This window comes from Theobroma umbraticum, unplaced genomic scaffold (genome assembly GCF_002168275.2).
Source record: "Theobroma umbraticum cultivar Fairchild unplaced genomic scaffold, ASM216827v3 scaffold_130.0, whole genome shotgun sequence".
Classification (NCBI taxonomy): Eukaryota; Viridiplantae; Streptophyta; class Magnoliopsida; order Malvales; family Malvaceae; genus Theobroma; species Theobroma umbraticum.
The window spans coordinates 7337632-7353985 of NW_018397264.1; the positions used below are offsets into that span (position 1 = coordinate 7337632).

General features: G+C 38.1%; 3 protein-coding genes across 3 annotated transcripts; 2 read left to right on the forward strand and 1 right to left on the reverse strand.

Annotated features, from left to right (window-relative positions):
- Window positions 1-253: 253 nt before the first annotated feature.
- On the forward strand, window positions 254-4720 carry LOC110422357 (two-component response regulator ARR2-like). The gene is made up of 6 exons (XM_021436232.2): window positions 254-765; window positions 1309-1461; window positions 1571-1951; window positions 2529-2605; window positions 2720-3907; window positions 4010-4720. Exons 1-6 carry the CDS (start codon window positions 591-593, stop codon window positions 4079-4081), a joined length of 2046 nt encoding a protein of 681 aa, XP_021291907.1. The 5' UTR covers window positions 254-590; the 3' UTR covers window positions 4082-4720.
- A 512-nt stretch (window positions 4721-5232) lies between these two features.
- On the reverse strand, window positions 5233-8651 carry LOC110422358 (COBRA-like protein 7). The gene is made up of 2 exons (XM_021436233.2): window positions 7772-8651; window positions 5233-7044 (listed from the first exon to the last, which is right to left on the reverse strand). Exons 1-2 carry the CDS (start codon window positions 8310-8312, stop codon window positions 5627-5629), a joined length of 1959 nt encoding a protein of 652 aa, XP_021291908.1. The 5' UTR covers window positions 8313-8651; the 3' UTR covers window positions 5233-5626.
- A 4662-nt stretch (window positions 8652-13313) lies between these two features.
- On the forward strand, window positions 13314-14531 carry LOC110421683 (hydroxyproline-rich glycoprotein family protein). The gene has a single exon (XM_021435325.2). It carries the CDS (start codon window positions 13560-13562, stop codon window positions 14142-14144), a length of 585 nt encoding a protein of 194 aa, XP_021291000.1. The 5' UTR covers window positions 13314-13559; the 3' UTR covers window positions 14145-14531.
- The last annotated feature ends 1823 nt before the right edge of the window (window positions 14532-16354 follow it).

A 16354-nucleotide genomic window follows, 5' to 3' on the forward strand; every position in this document is an offset into this window, starting at 1 on the left:
TTAAACTGAAAAAGTAAAAAAGTGAAAAATTAAAGAAAGGAAAAAGAAGTAAAACAGTGAAATATTGGGGGAACAAGGTTTAACGTTGGAGTTGTGTTGGGAGTAGATTTGGATGTGTGGAGTTAGTTAACTTCATGTGTGAGCTGGATCCACTCTTCTAGGACTGACCCACTTTTGAATATTAAAAAAAAATAAAAATAAAAAATTCCCCTTAATTATTTAATAAATAAAATAATATTAATAATGCAAAAAAAATAATCCAGAAAACAGAGAAATTGAGCTTGAAGCTGAGACAAGCAAATGCCTTCAACCTTCAATCTCACCAGGAGTTTATATAAATTTTTATTTTCTCTTTCTAAATAATCCCGCAAAAATCTCTCTCTCCTTCCCTTCAAATTTTTAGCTTATCTTAAACTTTGGGTGCTTTGAATTTTCAACTGGCGTGGGGGTATCAAGTATCAATCTTTTTTGGGATGCCTGGTTCAAGTTCAAGCATGTGAAGGCAGCATCTTTATACAAAATTTTTACATACCCTTTTTTTTTTCTTTTGGGGGGTTTTCTTGGTTTTGGATCAGTTTGGTTCTTGAGGGATGAATTCGAGTGGCGGAAAAGGATCCATGTCAACTGCTAGCTCAAGTGCTGCTTGGAAAGCAGGAGATGTAGTTCCTGATCAGTTTCCTGCTGGTTTGCGTGTACTTGTTGTTGATGATGATCCAACTTGTCTCATGATCTTGGAAAAGATGCTAAGAACTTGCCTTTACGAAGGTAGTATAAACAGAAATTTTCTTCCTTTTTGGTCATATTTCTTTCTTGGGTTGTCTTCTAATTCTTGGTTTTTTTATTACTGTTTTTCTGTTTTCATGTCATGGTTTTTGTTTTTGTTTTGGGTATCTACTACATGAATTGTCAATGATCATTTCTTGGGTTTTAATTTTTTTTCTTGCTTGTGTTGATTTTTTCTTTTGTGGGTCCATAGTGGAAAAACAAAAACAAACGATCTTTGTTTGTTAGATTTGGGAACAGTATGGCATTTTTGTAATGCTTCTGAACTATAATTTTGTTCCAGGCATGGGTTAGGTAAGGTTTTGTAGCTTGGTTTGAGATAGCGTTTTTTCTACAAATTCCTTGAAGTATTCCATTAGCCTTAAAGGTCATTTTGGGGCTTGATTTGTGCATATGTAAAATAGGGAGTTTCTTTTTTCTTGGGGATGCGTTTTGTTTGGACTCTAAGAGGTTGATACTCTTGTAATTTGATGAATGATAGGTTGATTTGTGATGTTGTTCTTCTCTTTTCTTTTCTTTTGTCAGTTACCAAATGCAATCGAGCAGAGACTGCATTGTCTATGCTACGAGAGAACAAAAATGGGTTTGATATTGTTATCAGCGATGTCCACATGCCGGACATGGATGGATTCAAACTTCTTGAGCATATTGGTTTAGAGATGGACCTCCCTGTTATCAGTAAGCACTCTATCATAAACATTTGACATGGATTTAATCACAATGAATTGACAATTGCATGCAGTTGGGAGCACTTCTTGACCTCATAGTTGACTTCGTACTTTTGCAGTGATGTCAGCAGATGATGGGAAACATGTAGTTATGAAGGGTGTTACACATGGTGCCTGCGATTATCTTATTAAACCAGTTCGTATCGAGGCGCTGAAGAACATATGGCAGCATGTGGTTCGGAAGAGGAAGAATGAGTGGAAGGACTTTGAGCAATCAGGAAGTGTGGAAGAAGGAGATCGGCAGCCCAAACAATCTGAAGAGGCAGATTACTCATCCTCAGCTAATGAAGGGAATTGGAAAAGCTCAAAAAAGCGGAAGGATGATGATGATGAAGCTGAGGAGAGGGATGATACATCCACATTGAAGAAGCCGAGGGTTGTCTGGTCTGTTGAGCTCCATCAACAGTTTGTTGCAGCAGTTAATCAACTAGGCATTGACAGTACGAATCTTTCACCCATATCTTTCAATTTGCTGATGTTTACTTGCTGAATGTTATATCTTTTCAATGGAGCAGCTTATCATTATTAGCAATGACTAAAAATGTTGAAACCTTGTATTGATAGTACACTTATTTTTTGAATACTGGTGAAACTCCCTTGTACCTATGAAGAAGGGATATAAGCATTGGCAGAAGTATTGTTACTTTAATCTTTTATATTTGAAGTTTCTGGTACTCATGGATCTGAGTGAAAGTGTGTTTCCATGGTTAGCATGTATTAGATCTAAGTGGCATCTTAAACAAATAAAGTTCTCTGTCATTATATAATTTGTTGTTTGTATAAGTTCATGCCTTTTTTTAATTGAATTATATTGCAATTGTCAAAAGAATTAGATATTAATATTCTTTCTTTCAGTTCGGTTACTGTTGAAATATGCTTTAAATTAACTTCAACCACGACTGCTTGCCTGTTTATTTTTGATGTTTCTCCTTCTTTTATTAACTTAACTCATTTACATTTGGTACCTGCTGCAGTCATTCCCCTCTTATGATTTTTCCATTTGATCTTCTTATACAGAGGCTGTTCCAAAGAAAATTTTGGAGTTGATGAATGTTCCTGGTCTTACCAGGGAAAATGTTGCAAGTCACCTTCAGGTATGGTACACATCCACTAAATACACAAACTTAGCCTGCGTTTGCATCTAATAAACAATTCTCAGAAGTATTTTTGGTCCTTTGATAATAATCACTGTGTTATTGTGTGATCAGAAATATCGCTTGTATCTTAGAAGGCTGAGTGGGGTATCGCAACACCAGAGTAATCTGAATAATTCTTTTATCAGCCCCCAAGAAGCAACTTTTGGGCCATTGTCTCCACTCAATGGACTTGATCTTCAAACTCTTGCAGCAACTGGTCAACTTCCTGCACAAAGTCTTGCCACTCTCCAAGCAGCAGGGCTTGGTCGGTCAACTGCTAAATCTGGCATTGCTATGCCCCTTGTTGATCAAAGAAACATTTTTAGCTTTGAAAACCCGAAGTTGAGATTTGGAGAAGGGCAGCAACAACATATGAACAATAATAAACAAATAAATTTACTTCATGGAATTCCTACAACAATGGAGCCAAAGCAGCTTGCCAGCTTGCACCACTCTGCACAATCAATAGGAAACATGAATGTGCAAGTCACTTCCCATGGCGTGCAAGGTAGCCAAAATAATTCTTTATTAATTCAGATGGCTCAACCACAGCCACGAGGGCAGATACTCAATGATTCTGCTGGCAGTCATGCTCCCAGGCTTCCGTCAACCATGGGACAGCCTATTTTATCAAATGGAATTGCTGCTAATGTCTCTACAAGAAATGGAATTCCAGAAAATATCAGAGGCCCTGGTTACAATCCAGTTTCACAGACCTCTTCAATGTTGAATTTCCCTATGAATCACACTTCAGAACTTCCTGGTAATAGTTTCCCTCTTGGAAGTACACCAGGGATATCTAGTCTCACATCCAAGGGGGCCTTTCAGGAAGATCTTAACTCAGACATAAAAGGATCAGGAGGATTCATGCCAAGTTATGACATATTTAATGACTTGAATCAACATAAACCCCAAAATTGGGAGCTACAGAATGTAGGCATGACATTTGACGCCTCTCAGCATTCAAACTCCCTTCAAGGCAACCTTGATCTGGCACAATCAGTTTTGGTTCAACAAGGTTTTTCTTCTGGCCAAATGAATGGACAGAACAGGAGTGCTGCTGTCGTAAGCAAGGCAATGTTCTCTGCAGGTGATTGTACGGAGCAGGGGAATGCACAAAATGTTAATCATCATCTCAACAATCTTCTTGTTGACAATACAATAAGGATCAAGTCTGAGAGAGTTGCTGATGCTGGCCCTGCCAATCTATTCCCTGATCACTTTGGACAAGATGATCTCATGAGTGCTCTTCTAAAACAGGTTATTTTTTCTCTTTATCCTTATAATGTTTGTTTAAGACAGTACTCAATTTCATGAATCATTGGGTAGATTTTCTTACACTAAAGTTCCATTTTCTGGCAGCAAGAAGGTATTGCACCAGCTGAAAATGAGTTTGATTTTGATGGGTATTCCATGGATAATATTCCAGTGTAGGGGATCTTCCATGCTCCAGTTCTCTTCATGATTGCAGTTTCAGATGTACATACTCACTGTAACAGACATATCTCTTTCGCAATCAGTCAGTGGGACCTCAAGTTTCTCTTTCTTCAAGGAACCATGTTTGCTTAGTTTCAAGAACTGCATCTTCCTCTGTGAATGTCATGTTGTGCTGGTTTCTTTTGAACATAACAGGACCGGATGAACAGATAATCAGGATGGATCAGTTACCATTGGAAGATAATTCTGAAGCATGTAAGATACATCTGCATGATATGCAAAGGCATTCATGCAAAATTTTGATTGTTTTTGGTAGCAAAATCTGGCAGGAAGCAACTAATTTTAGGGTGCTTTTAAAGGTGTCAAGCAGGATACATGCCAAGTTGTGGAGGCATTGTTTCTAGATGTCTGCAGACCGTAGGAGACTTTCTAACTTTAATAACAGATGAAGTTTGCTCTTTTTTTTTTTTTTTTCACATCTCTTTCTTTAAGGGGGGATGCTATCCTTTCTCCTTTTTGTTTCCTTTTATTGTTTCTTTCTCAAGGAATTGACTGTCATGTAAATACCATTTGATTGCTCTAGACATAAGTCTGGGTATTCATTTCTGGCTATTTTCTCGCCCTGAATTTTCATGAGATCCTCATTTGTGCTTTCATTTGCTTTTCTTTTCTTTTTCTTGTTTCTTTTCAACAGGTATTGGTAATATGAGACCTGTTTCATTTGGTTTTTTGCTATGTTTTTGATCTACAATAGTCTGATACCATGCAGATTGAAGTTTAGGCAATGTTGCAACCTAGACTTGGCTTAGTTAACAACTCGGATATACTCTGCAATCACTTTTCTGAACAGTTACATACTATCTGGAATTCGCTTAATAACTACATTCTTATTGGAGCGTTTAAGTGGTAAAACACCAAACTTTACCATAGTGAACCCTCCAATATAAATTCACAAGAGCTTTCAAATTCAGATGATTTCGTGACTGCAGGTAGAAAATTTTCTTCTCTTACTATCCTCAACGGATAAATGGGAATGGGATCTCAAATAAGACATTTTCTCCTGGTTTGCCATTGGACATCATATCTTGGCAAATCAGAAAAGAAAAAGGCAAAAAGATGGCTATTGGTTAAAGCTGAGCACAAAGGAATAATCAATCTGTCTTAGGATTTATACAAATCTAAACCAGGAATCATCACAAAATCCAAAAAAGTAACATGAAAAGGAACATAAAGAATCAGTGTTGTCTACATGATATTCATCCAACAATATTCTTATATAATCATGGTAAGAGCATGTTTGTCTGCCATCATAAGCCTGATCGCAATCTATGTACTTTCAAATTCCGCTGCATCCTCAATATAAGATTTCATGGCATGGGCATCTGTTGCAATGCCAAAACACATGGTTGAAACCATTAAAGAATTAACAAATCAGTATCAGCTGCAAAATCAGGTCACTTCTCATCACAGCTATTGATGCAACATGAACGAAACAGAACTGCAAGAGAAGGACAACAAAAACCTAGTAGTGGTTCATTCCAGCTATTGCTGCACCAACATGAACACAAGAACTGCTATGAAGAGTGAGAGTACTGTAGTTGAGCCCTTTCTATTACTGTTGTTTGTTGGCAACACTGAAGGAAGTGCACATTCCTCCCCATTGAAGAACACTTTAGAGGGAAACCCATCACCTGCAGCGACATTAATGCCAGGGGTACTTTTCTTGGTAAATGAGATCACCGTCTGTTGTTTTCCAGGCACCCTAGGATCTTTCTGTGGGTTGGCTCCATCGGTTTCTCCCACAATATAATTTAATCCAGGAAGACCTTGCATGAATATAGTATTGTTAACACCATTCAACTCCAAGGCACTTCCGTTAAATGAATACATCTTTTGAAACCCAGGGGTTGCTTTATCCATTTGTACTGCAGCAAACCAATCAGGGAAGGCAGTTTCATCCCAGTTGAAGATTGTGATCCTTGCACTCCATCCTCGAGAGTAGTCAGTATACACATGCCAGTTTATGCTGACCCCACAATTGTCACCACATGGTATTGGATTTGGTACTGTTAGGTGTTTAAGATCAGCCCAAGCTTTGGCCATAGCAGTCCGGTTCTCAAATGGAACAAGAAGTGCCTCAGGTGGAAGAAGAATAGCTGGAGCAGTTGTACTACAAGTACGGGCTGTATTGCTACACCCACACGCACAAGTTCTGCATGGGACAACTGAATCATTGTAGTATGAAGAAAATGATACACAGCACTTGGGACTTGCACCCTTGGGCTGTGTAATATTGCAAACCACTTGCCAACTGGCAACTGCAGTCGTACTTGGCAAGCCACTTGGGTCTGGAAACTGGCTTGGGCTTACACGCACTGGAGGGCCACATTTGTAATCAGGGTTCAATGTGCCATTGATCTTCCAATTCTGAGGAGGAGAGAGCTCAGAGCGGTTGAGATCTGGTGGCATTTTAAAGATCTGCATCTGGAATACTGAACTTGACTTGCTCGGGTCCATTGTAGGTGGCAAGATTGTACCATTTCGGCAACATTTAGGGATTAGCCCAACGGTTGTATCATTGGCCTTTGTTGGAGGCAGGTCAATAATTGTTGGCCTCCTGTTACAATTTAACACATTACCAAAATCTAGATCCCTGTAGTACGTCCCTTGTGGGCCAAATATGCAGTCAGACGAATCAACGACATAAGGATAAGCCCCTTTCATGGTATAGATGAACTCATCCCTCATCCAATCAAAGCTCAATTTCCAGTTATCAAGACGCCCAAGGGGGTTATCGTTTGAGATAGTAACCTGTGCCCAATAGTTTGAATCATATGTTCTGGTTACATCATACATTATTGTAAGATCACCACTTTGCCTCGGCAGGAATTCCTCATCTACCGTATCATTTGTTTTGAATTTTGGGTCTTTGGTGCAACAAACTTGCATCTCATTTTTACCTGGAAGAACCACCAATAGTAAAACATATGCCTGACAATACGAGAAAAGATTACTGAAAATAAAATTCACAACCAACTTGACAAAGAAAAGGTTATTTCCTTTTCTCATTTTCCTATTAGAACAGACATACACACACGCCCGCGGAGTGAGTGTCATGGTAATGGATATTACGAACAACTAAATTGATGCTGAAAACTATGTTCAGATGATGACAATCAGCCTAATTAGGAGCCTAAAAGCTTGAAACAGGATCAAACAGTTCCTTTCAAGTGGAGGCAGTCTTATGAGAGTTTCTATCATAAATTGGTAATTGAACAGCCAAAAACATTGTGAGGATAACCCAGTGTAATAGAATCTTATACCAAAAGGTGGTTTTTATAACAGCAACAGACAATTCCTAGTAATAAAGATTCAGTCCAACATGTGACCCTAGATATAAGGCTTACACATTCTATTGAGAATTCTTTAGATTCTTATCAAATGATTCACTTCAACCAAATTATAAATTTCACCTCGAAAACGCCAAACAATTAAATTGTTCCACTCTTTTTCATATGATAATCTTTCTTTCTTCCAACCCAAATGTTGAAATTTGACCAAATCCACAAAAATCCAAACAGGACTCAAATTCTATTTGTCAATTTCGTTTTTGTAATCTATGACATAACAAAATCAAACCACTTTCCCCCTCCAAACATAAAATAATAAAAAAAACGTTGTTTTTACCTTGCAAAGAGGCCGTAGGACAAACGAACCCATCATTAGCAAGCTCAATATTTTCAGGCAAAGGCACATCAGGGGCCGCCACTCCAAACTGAGTCCCAACAAGCTTAACCTGAACTTGCATCAGACTCAAATCCCCGGCTGTCTCAATCGCGGTTTTCAGATCACTCATCGGATACCCGGCAAAAAAGGTCCCGTTCCCGACATTCGCAGGCAAACTCTTCCCATCGGCCAACACCGCATTCGACGCAGAAACCAAAAGCTCATCGTTTTTAAACCCCACAAAAACCCTCCAAGATTTAAGCTCCTCGTCGCCGTTATTCAGCACCGTCAACACCGACTCGAATCTGTACGGCTGGTGAGTCGGATCCGTGGGTTTCAACTTGGTTCCCGAACTGTAAGCATAAGACAAGAATACCCCGTTACAAGAATTAGCCGCCGGGGATGGGGCTTCCACAGTTTGAGACAAGGAAAGAGGCAAAACAGATAAGAAAACGAGTGAAAGCTTGAAGATCAACAGCAAATTGTAGTACTTCAAACCCATACTTTTATTTCTGGGCTTTTTCTTCTTTCTTCTTTTTCCAAGGAAATAATCAAAAAAACGAAAGAAACCCAAAGTTTTTGTAGCGAAAAGGAAACGCGTAAGAGGGATGCGTGATCGAAACAAGACAGCTTAGTAGAAGCTGGAAGTTGAAAGCATAACTCTTTTGATCTTTTCCGAGGAAATATTTTATAAAGCAGACGCCGTTTGATTTTGGCTTTAAATATTGAAACAAAAGGGCTTATTTTTGGGGCAAAGAGAGGGTTTTTGAATGACAAATTGGGTAACAAAAAGAAGGAAGGAAAGAAGAAGGAAAGCTCCCGTTGTTGTAATAATGGAAAGGGTTCGCCTTTGCCAAAGTTTGGCTCTTTCCTTTATTTTGAATTTAGGAAGAAAGTCATTGGGTGGCGTGTGAATGCACTGCTGCGTGTGAAAACAGGGGGTTGAGAACCGTTGCCTTATGGGCTCCACCTTGGCTCTTTTATATTACTTGCTAGTATTTTATTGGAGGATAAAGTTGGTGACTTTTTTTTTTATCATTCAAGTTGGTGATGATAAATCATTATTTTGTTTATACATAAAAACTTAACGAAAAGGTTGGTATATAGTTATGATTCATGATTATAGTTTTCGTTTCAAATTGTAGATTTATATTTGAAGCATTATTAAGAAAGAAGCATACTTATAGTAAGATCATACAGAGAAAAAGAAAAGAAGCTTACAATCTGAGGAAGGGTTTGATGTTTGCAAAAGGAGACCAATTCATGCAAAGACAGCGAGGAATTCATTGTCAAAATAGAAGAAAGTAAGAAAGGAATTCATGCAAGAGATGAGGGAGATCAATCACTTGCACAATCTTCGGCTTTTGTTGCGGGCACGTCTTCGTCTGTGCTGGTAACTAAACCCCATGCCTTTCTTCTTAAAAGGATTGGGAAGGTGGGAGTTAGCCCAAGGAAAAAAGGTATTGGATTTCAAGGTCTGAACTAGTGAAATGGATGTGGATTCATTGTTTTGTTGGATCCATTTCTCATGGTTCTTTCGAAGAAACTGCCTAATCCATGACTAAAGAACAAAACCCAAGCCCATTTTAGCATCTGTGAAGGGGTCCCTGTCATTGCAAGAAAGTGTCGAGACAAAAACCTGGTCGGTTGATATATTGGTTAATCCTGAAAAACAAACAAACTTTACAAGGTCCACGCATTTGCTATAACTTCAGAATATCAGGTTCCATGGGCCTTTCCCAGTTTCCTTGGCTACTTTGTTTCCTCAGGAGTTTGAAAGAGTGGAACATGACCAAAACCAGGAACCAGTCATTACCAACAAAGTTAAGAATATCATCAACAAATCTTTGATTCAGGCTGGTATATATAAGGAAGAGTAGGTAAAATTTTATGAAAGGCAAAGTTTACGTAAGAATAAGATCAATCAAAACGTGCAGCATGCATGAACCCATAGTTTCAGGCTTTCAGCCTCTCTCAGCACATGGGTACAACGTCTACCACCCGGAATGAATGGCTTTTTGGTAGGAACATTACCATACAGCTTGTTTGTTCCCTTCTGCACCTGTCGCCACCACTTCATTTCTTGGACACCCTGCCCCTCAAACTGTGTCCCACTTTCATCATCTACGGAAAGGCATTTTCAATGTATCTGATTCTATACTTCCAACGTGAATTCCATAGACTCCTATCTGCTCTTACAGAACCTAACTTCTGCTGCAGCCACCTTGTTTTTGAGGGCCACTGCTAAAATGACGAAATACTAATGAACTGTAGAATCTAAGTATTTTTTGTTTAGAGGTGAGGGAAAATCTGCAGAGAGCCAACCCTCAATAAATAGAGTAAAATTTTGCGCATATGCAACAAATACCAGGCATGATTTGATCTCTCTTAATAGTGTCTAGAATTGGACCTCATATCTTGTTCCTAAGACAAGGCCAGTTGCATCAAGCACTCATTTTGTTGACTGCACTTCTCTAAGGAAAATCAGAGGTTGACCATGGAAAAACCACTCAAAACAACCTTTGCGACTGGTCAGCCTCTTCATGTGACAACGAAATTCAATTTATCAGCAAATTCAACTAATAATTCTGCTATGTTATCGGTCCTTGGACAGAAAACACATACACAGAGTAAAAGAGGGTCGCTTTTAATTCAAAAGCTATCCTTTTAATTGAGTGAAAAAGACTACTTTGTCTAGCAGAATCTGTTAATTTTCCTCTTTGCTTCACCATTACTTCTACAAATCAGTCAAAGTTCTCTTCAAATACCCGTGTGATTGATGCAAAAGCAAGTGATGAGCCTGGAAATTTACTCAGCTCTGATGTTTATTACAAACAACCAACAAAAGGTTTGCCACCAGAAAAGCTCACCACCAGATTCCATTAGTCCCACAAAGAACCATCAATTTTTTTTCCAATGAAAAGCATCATAAACTTGCCAGATTTGAAGCTGGTAAAGCTATAATAATACTGGGTGTACCCATACATGGCATGTGGAAGGGAGGGGTTTGAGAATGAAGTGCTCACTAGAAAATTCTCTTTCACAGAGTGATCAGAATCATCAAAGGGACCCGGGAACATAGCCCCAAATGCAGACTGCTACCCAAAGAATTTGTCTGGTTTTATAGGTTAGGAATTTAGGATCATTGTTCATTTGTCTGTAAGCATTGGCATGCAATGTCACCAATCCATGAACTGATATAATTGGTAGTGGAGTCCAAAACCTTTTTCTTCTGTCATTTTTAAGTGGTGCAATTGGGGTTTGTTCAGACTTGACAATTCACCGACCTTCCCTGTGTTTGTAGGTCCTATATATCTTAACACACTTTTTCAGTCAATTTATGTGCACATTGTCCCTCCTATCTTGTTCTTCCTGGTGAAGAAAAATTTGCTATCAGTCCTTAGAACATTGTTATCAGCCATTGCAGTTAATGTAACGAGGAATCAATCAAGCTCAAAGCTAAATTGATTCCATAAAAGGCAACAAAACAAAACCATTTGGTTTATTTAAATAATGGTTATTACCCCACTTTCATTTTTGTCCTGGAGATTGCAATCCATCTATGCACAGGCTGTTCCAACTAAGCAATCATGCTTAGAAAAAGAACAAAAGGGTTTTGCCATGGTGAAGTGTGGAAGCTCCCTTACACGTCCAAAAAGTTAAAAGAAGGAAAAGAAATGAGTAAAGTTTAAGAGATTCTACTCACCTTTTAGGAGGGGATAAAATTTTTTCCCAATTTGAAGTTATTTTCATATGATTTCATCTTTCCTTATACTGAGTCTGTTCGAATGTGAACTCTCTGATTCTTTGGAAACCTTTGACAAAAAGCCAACATAATTATTACTCTGATTTCATTAAAAAATTATTAAAATTCCGTTACATTCATTTATATATTCTTTTTTCAGTGTTTAAATGTTTGTTATTTTCTTTTTTTTTCTTTTACGAAAAATAAAAATAATTTTATTCCGAGACATCTCGGATAAAAAAATGAGATGAAAAAAATATTTACTGCAATTTCATATGATCAATCCCAGACCTGCATTATTGATAAAAATGTCAAATGATGTACAAGCATATGTACAATATTAAACATTAGTTATAAATATAAACAGAGATTTAAGCTGATTTGACTTTCATTTGATCCATCGAGAGTGATTAAAAATTTATTGAAAAATAAAAGGGGCCGACACTCCTTTAGCCTTATTTGCCCATTTAAGACAAATGGAAACTTAATTATTATCACGAGCCCTGCTACGTGGAACCCACTGCCAAGAGAAGGCTAACCAGCCTGGAAAGTTCCCCAAAGGGTTAAGCCATTAGGGTGCGCCATTTGCCGATGGGCATGAACTTTACCCTTCACATTTATCTCTCTTACCAGACCGAACAGTTCTTTGCTGGTTTTGTTTGGTTGGACCTATCCCCTCAAGGATTTGTACCAACTACCAAGGGGCAAAATTACATTAATGTTATACAATATGGGTTGGGATTTTTGATATATACATATAAGGAAAGGGTTGATTGATGCAAGAATGAAAAAAAAATAAAGGGTTTTTTTCGTTAGCATTAAGTTATATATCCGTTGTTTCTTTATGAATATAAATATAATAATTCTTGTTGTCATATCATGATATTAATAATTATATAAATATGAATATGATATAATTAAGTTTTTGTGTTATATATAAATGATAATTGTATGAAACGAGATATAAAAAAATAATGTCTAGTTAGGAAAGAAAAAAAAATCAAAATCACATAATTAACTAATCAAATTAAGATTTTAATAATGTACATAAATACATTTATTAGACATATCATGTGACAAGGTACATATGGAATGAAAAGAGATATGCAAAGGATAATAGCTAATCATGAGGCGATGAAAGATAAAAACCTTCTCTTACTTAATCCCACGTGTCAAATATTAAGGTTACAGAAAAATAAATCTTCAATATTTCAACTGAATATATAAATTTATATATATATTCACGAATGATAATAATAATAATAATAATAATAATAATAATAATAATAATAAGGCCCATATCCACCGGGTACTCGAAAGAGTTTTAATAAAGAGGCCGAAAGCCACCACGTTAAGCTTGCGTCTTCATCACGTCTACGCTCCTGCCACCACGTCATTCAAACTCTTCTCTCCACGTGTGAACATCCATCCTTCCACGAGTCAAGCCCCTTACTTATGACTGTACAAATTTCCCCCTTATTTTGACGTAATGAAACTTCTTTTACCGTTTTCGAATCCCTCCAGTTACCACTCAACACGTCACTGTATTTTTACCTCCAAAATTCCAAAACTACCCTTGCTTATTTATCTCGATGGACGTAAAACTCCCCCCATTGCCGCGTGAGCTCGGTGCCGTTTGTTCGAACTCTGCTGCCCTGAGCTAAAAGTAAAAGTTGTCGGTGTCAACTTTTAGAATTTCAAGCTCCCATTTTTTTTTTCTATTTTTATTTTATTTAATTTTCTTTTTCAGTACTACTTTTTTTCTTTCTTTTCCGTCATCTCGTTCGCTTCAATGATAAGGGACACACCAACCTCTTTTTAACACTCTCACTTCTCTTCTCCTCACTCTCTCTTCCTCTCGCCCCCTTCATAATTTTGATAAAGAACCATTGTTCTTGACGTAGTTCTTTTGTTTGGTTTTGTTTCCTTTTTGGGGTTTGGGGGTGCTGCATTTCAAGGAATTCAGTTGATCAATCAGGGAAGTAAAACTGTTATCCGTTGCCCATGATCTTTCCCAAGATGGAAACTTTTCAGACAATTGTTAGGATGGTGGTGGTGGTGGTGGTGGTGGTGTTGGTGGTGCTGCCTTCAACAGCAGTTTGTGCAGAAGAAAGCAGCAGTCCGAATGTGACATCCAAGTATCAGATCGAATGCACAATGTGTTCCTCATGTGACAATCCGTGTCAGCAGGTTCCATCACCTCCACCTCCATCTCCACCACCACCTTCACCCTCACCACCACCACCAGCTACATCCAACAACAACAACAACAACAACAACTGCCCACCACCTCCATCTCCACCCAGCTCTGGTGGTGGTGGTGGAAGCTACTACTACTCTCCACCGCCACCTCAATCTGGCGGCAACAACTACTATGCTCCACCGCCACCGAGTGGTGTTATTGGTGGCATGTACTACCCTCCACCAACATACAGAAACTACCCAACCCCGCCACCTCCAAACCCTATCGTTCCTTACTTTCCTTTCTACTACCACACTCCTCCACCTCCTTCAGGGTCTGGGAAACTGATAGCTTGCTGGGCTTCTACTTTTGCTGCCACGCTGAGCCTTCTCCTTTGTTTCCTTTGATATTGAAAGCTAAAGAAGAAGAAAGATGAAAATAATGTGGCAGATTGGTAGATCTGGGGAAACTTCTACAGCTTGAGAGGAAAACAAAGATGAAAATGGAAGAAGAGAAAAAAGGTGGTGATGGGAGCTGCTCCAGATGCTTACAAAATTGAACTTCTTTTCTAAAGAGGGGGTCATAGACAAAGAAAGCAACAGGGGGATGAGATGACGAGACTTGAGAATCTGAGATATGGGAGTAATCTTTCTTTTTTCTCTGGCTCTGTATTTCTTCTCATGCTGTAGACTGATCTGTAATTTGTTTTTGATAATTTTGCATCTATTTTTGTTCCATTAAAATGTTAATGTTAATTGGAAACTAATAAGAACATTAGTCAATTTTGACAATAATTCTCCTTTTTTGTCTCTACTTTACTGATTTTTTATGTTTGTTTTTTTTTTTTTGAAAATTAAAGATCGAATTCCATTTAATAAACCCTTTTAAATTGAAACTTAGGTGAATGGAGTAGACCTTGAACCTTAAGGGTTGCCATAAGCTTGGTAGTTTGTTTTTTGGGAGGTTTGAGCCTTGTTGAAACATTGGGGTTTTCACATTTTTTACTTCCATTTAATAGAATTGTCTTCTCTTCTTTGTTTTTTCTTTTGTTTCTTATACATAATGTAATAAGGCTCAATACCATTCAAATTGGGAGAAGCTCCACTGTGATAACCAGGTCAACCTTATCTAATTACCCCAATGATTTTTTCGCCCGGCTAGCTACAATCTGCTGACCTTAGCCACTAACCCCTTGGACTTGGGGTAAACCCGGTGTGCTACTAAAGGAAACTTTAGACTAGGTGGCTCGGACCAATCAGCTGTCCTAGCAGCCCAGCCAAAAAGGATCTGTCTAGAAGGTCTGATCTTGAGTTCTGACACGCCTATCTCAAAGGGTAGTAAACCCAATGTTTATTCTGCGCCATTCACCACCAGAGTTTTTCTTCGGACATGGATCCAAAGTTTCAGAGGGGCACAGTCACAACCACCTATTTATCAAAACAATGTGAGGGTTCAGTTGAAGGCAATTCATATTTTCATCATCTTTGCAAGGACTTTTTCGTGGCTTCAACTTTTTCTTTGCCTTCACGATGGCATTCCTATCAAGGCCTAGCCCCCAACCTTTTCCATAATTCCATGTGGAGAAAAAGTGGGTTGTCCTTTTTGTTCAAAGGGTATCCCTTTATTAAATTTCTGCTTCCTTTTTTTAATATTTTTGAGTTAAAATTTAATCATCAAAGGATCAAAAGGACAAAAGAACAGATTGTTTGGGGAGCGTGAAATGAGTCAGATCCACTTAATCTAAAACCATAACTACCCAAATTGACGGCTCAAGGAATGCCACATTTTCCTTGCTACATAATAAATAAATAAATAAATGAGGGAGAGAGGTTAGTCTGTGGATGAGGAACAGGTTGGGCAAAGGTGTGGGGACAATCAGCCAATATCTTTTCTTCATGGGAATGATAGTGAGAAGTCCAGGGAGACTTAGCTGTATGGCACGTAGGGTGATGAATAGTGGGATCCAGCCAGAGTAGGCTAAGGTATCCTAAGGAGAAGCGAAGCGAATTTGGTTCCTCCGTCTACTTCTGCAGAAGGCTTTGAGGGCACTGTGTATAGTTTTCCATCATTACTGTTTAATATGATTAACAAGAAATACAATTTCTTGGGCTGCATGCAGCTCAGGCAAGGTTAGTATCTTTCTGTGTAAAAAGATCCACACACTCTGCTCATGCTAGCTTTGACATCAGATCAAGTTGCTAATGGTAATAATATAATTACATAGTATGGAAAAGGTTACAGCCAAATGGGAAAAGTGCTTAAGAGATCAAGCCACTCTTTGTTACCAGTTTGAGCTTCAAATTCTTATGATTCACCCATTCGAACTTGAAAAGTTATTGATTTGGTAGAGCTTAAGTTACAATGCAGAGTTTAAAATATTTGATTCAATGATTAATACGTAAGATCATCTTATGCTTGTAAAGCATGAAAAGGTTTTTTCTTTTTCATTGTAACTTTCTTAACACTTTTTGCATGAAGTTTTTTTCTTTCTTTGGTTCAAACAATTGACTACATGACAAGAAATACCTCCATAACCTGTCTGAGCCTGCCCCTCACAACCTAGAAAACTTTATGTGGGCTGCTAAGGTCCATAATTAGAAAGATTATTGGGCTAAAA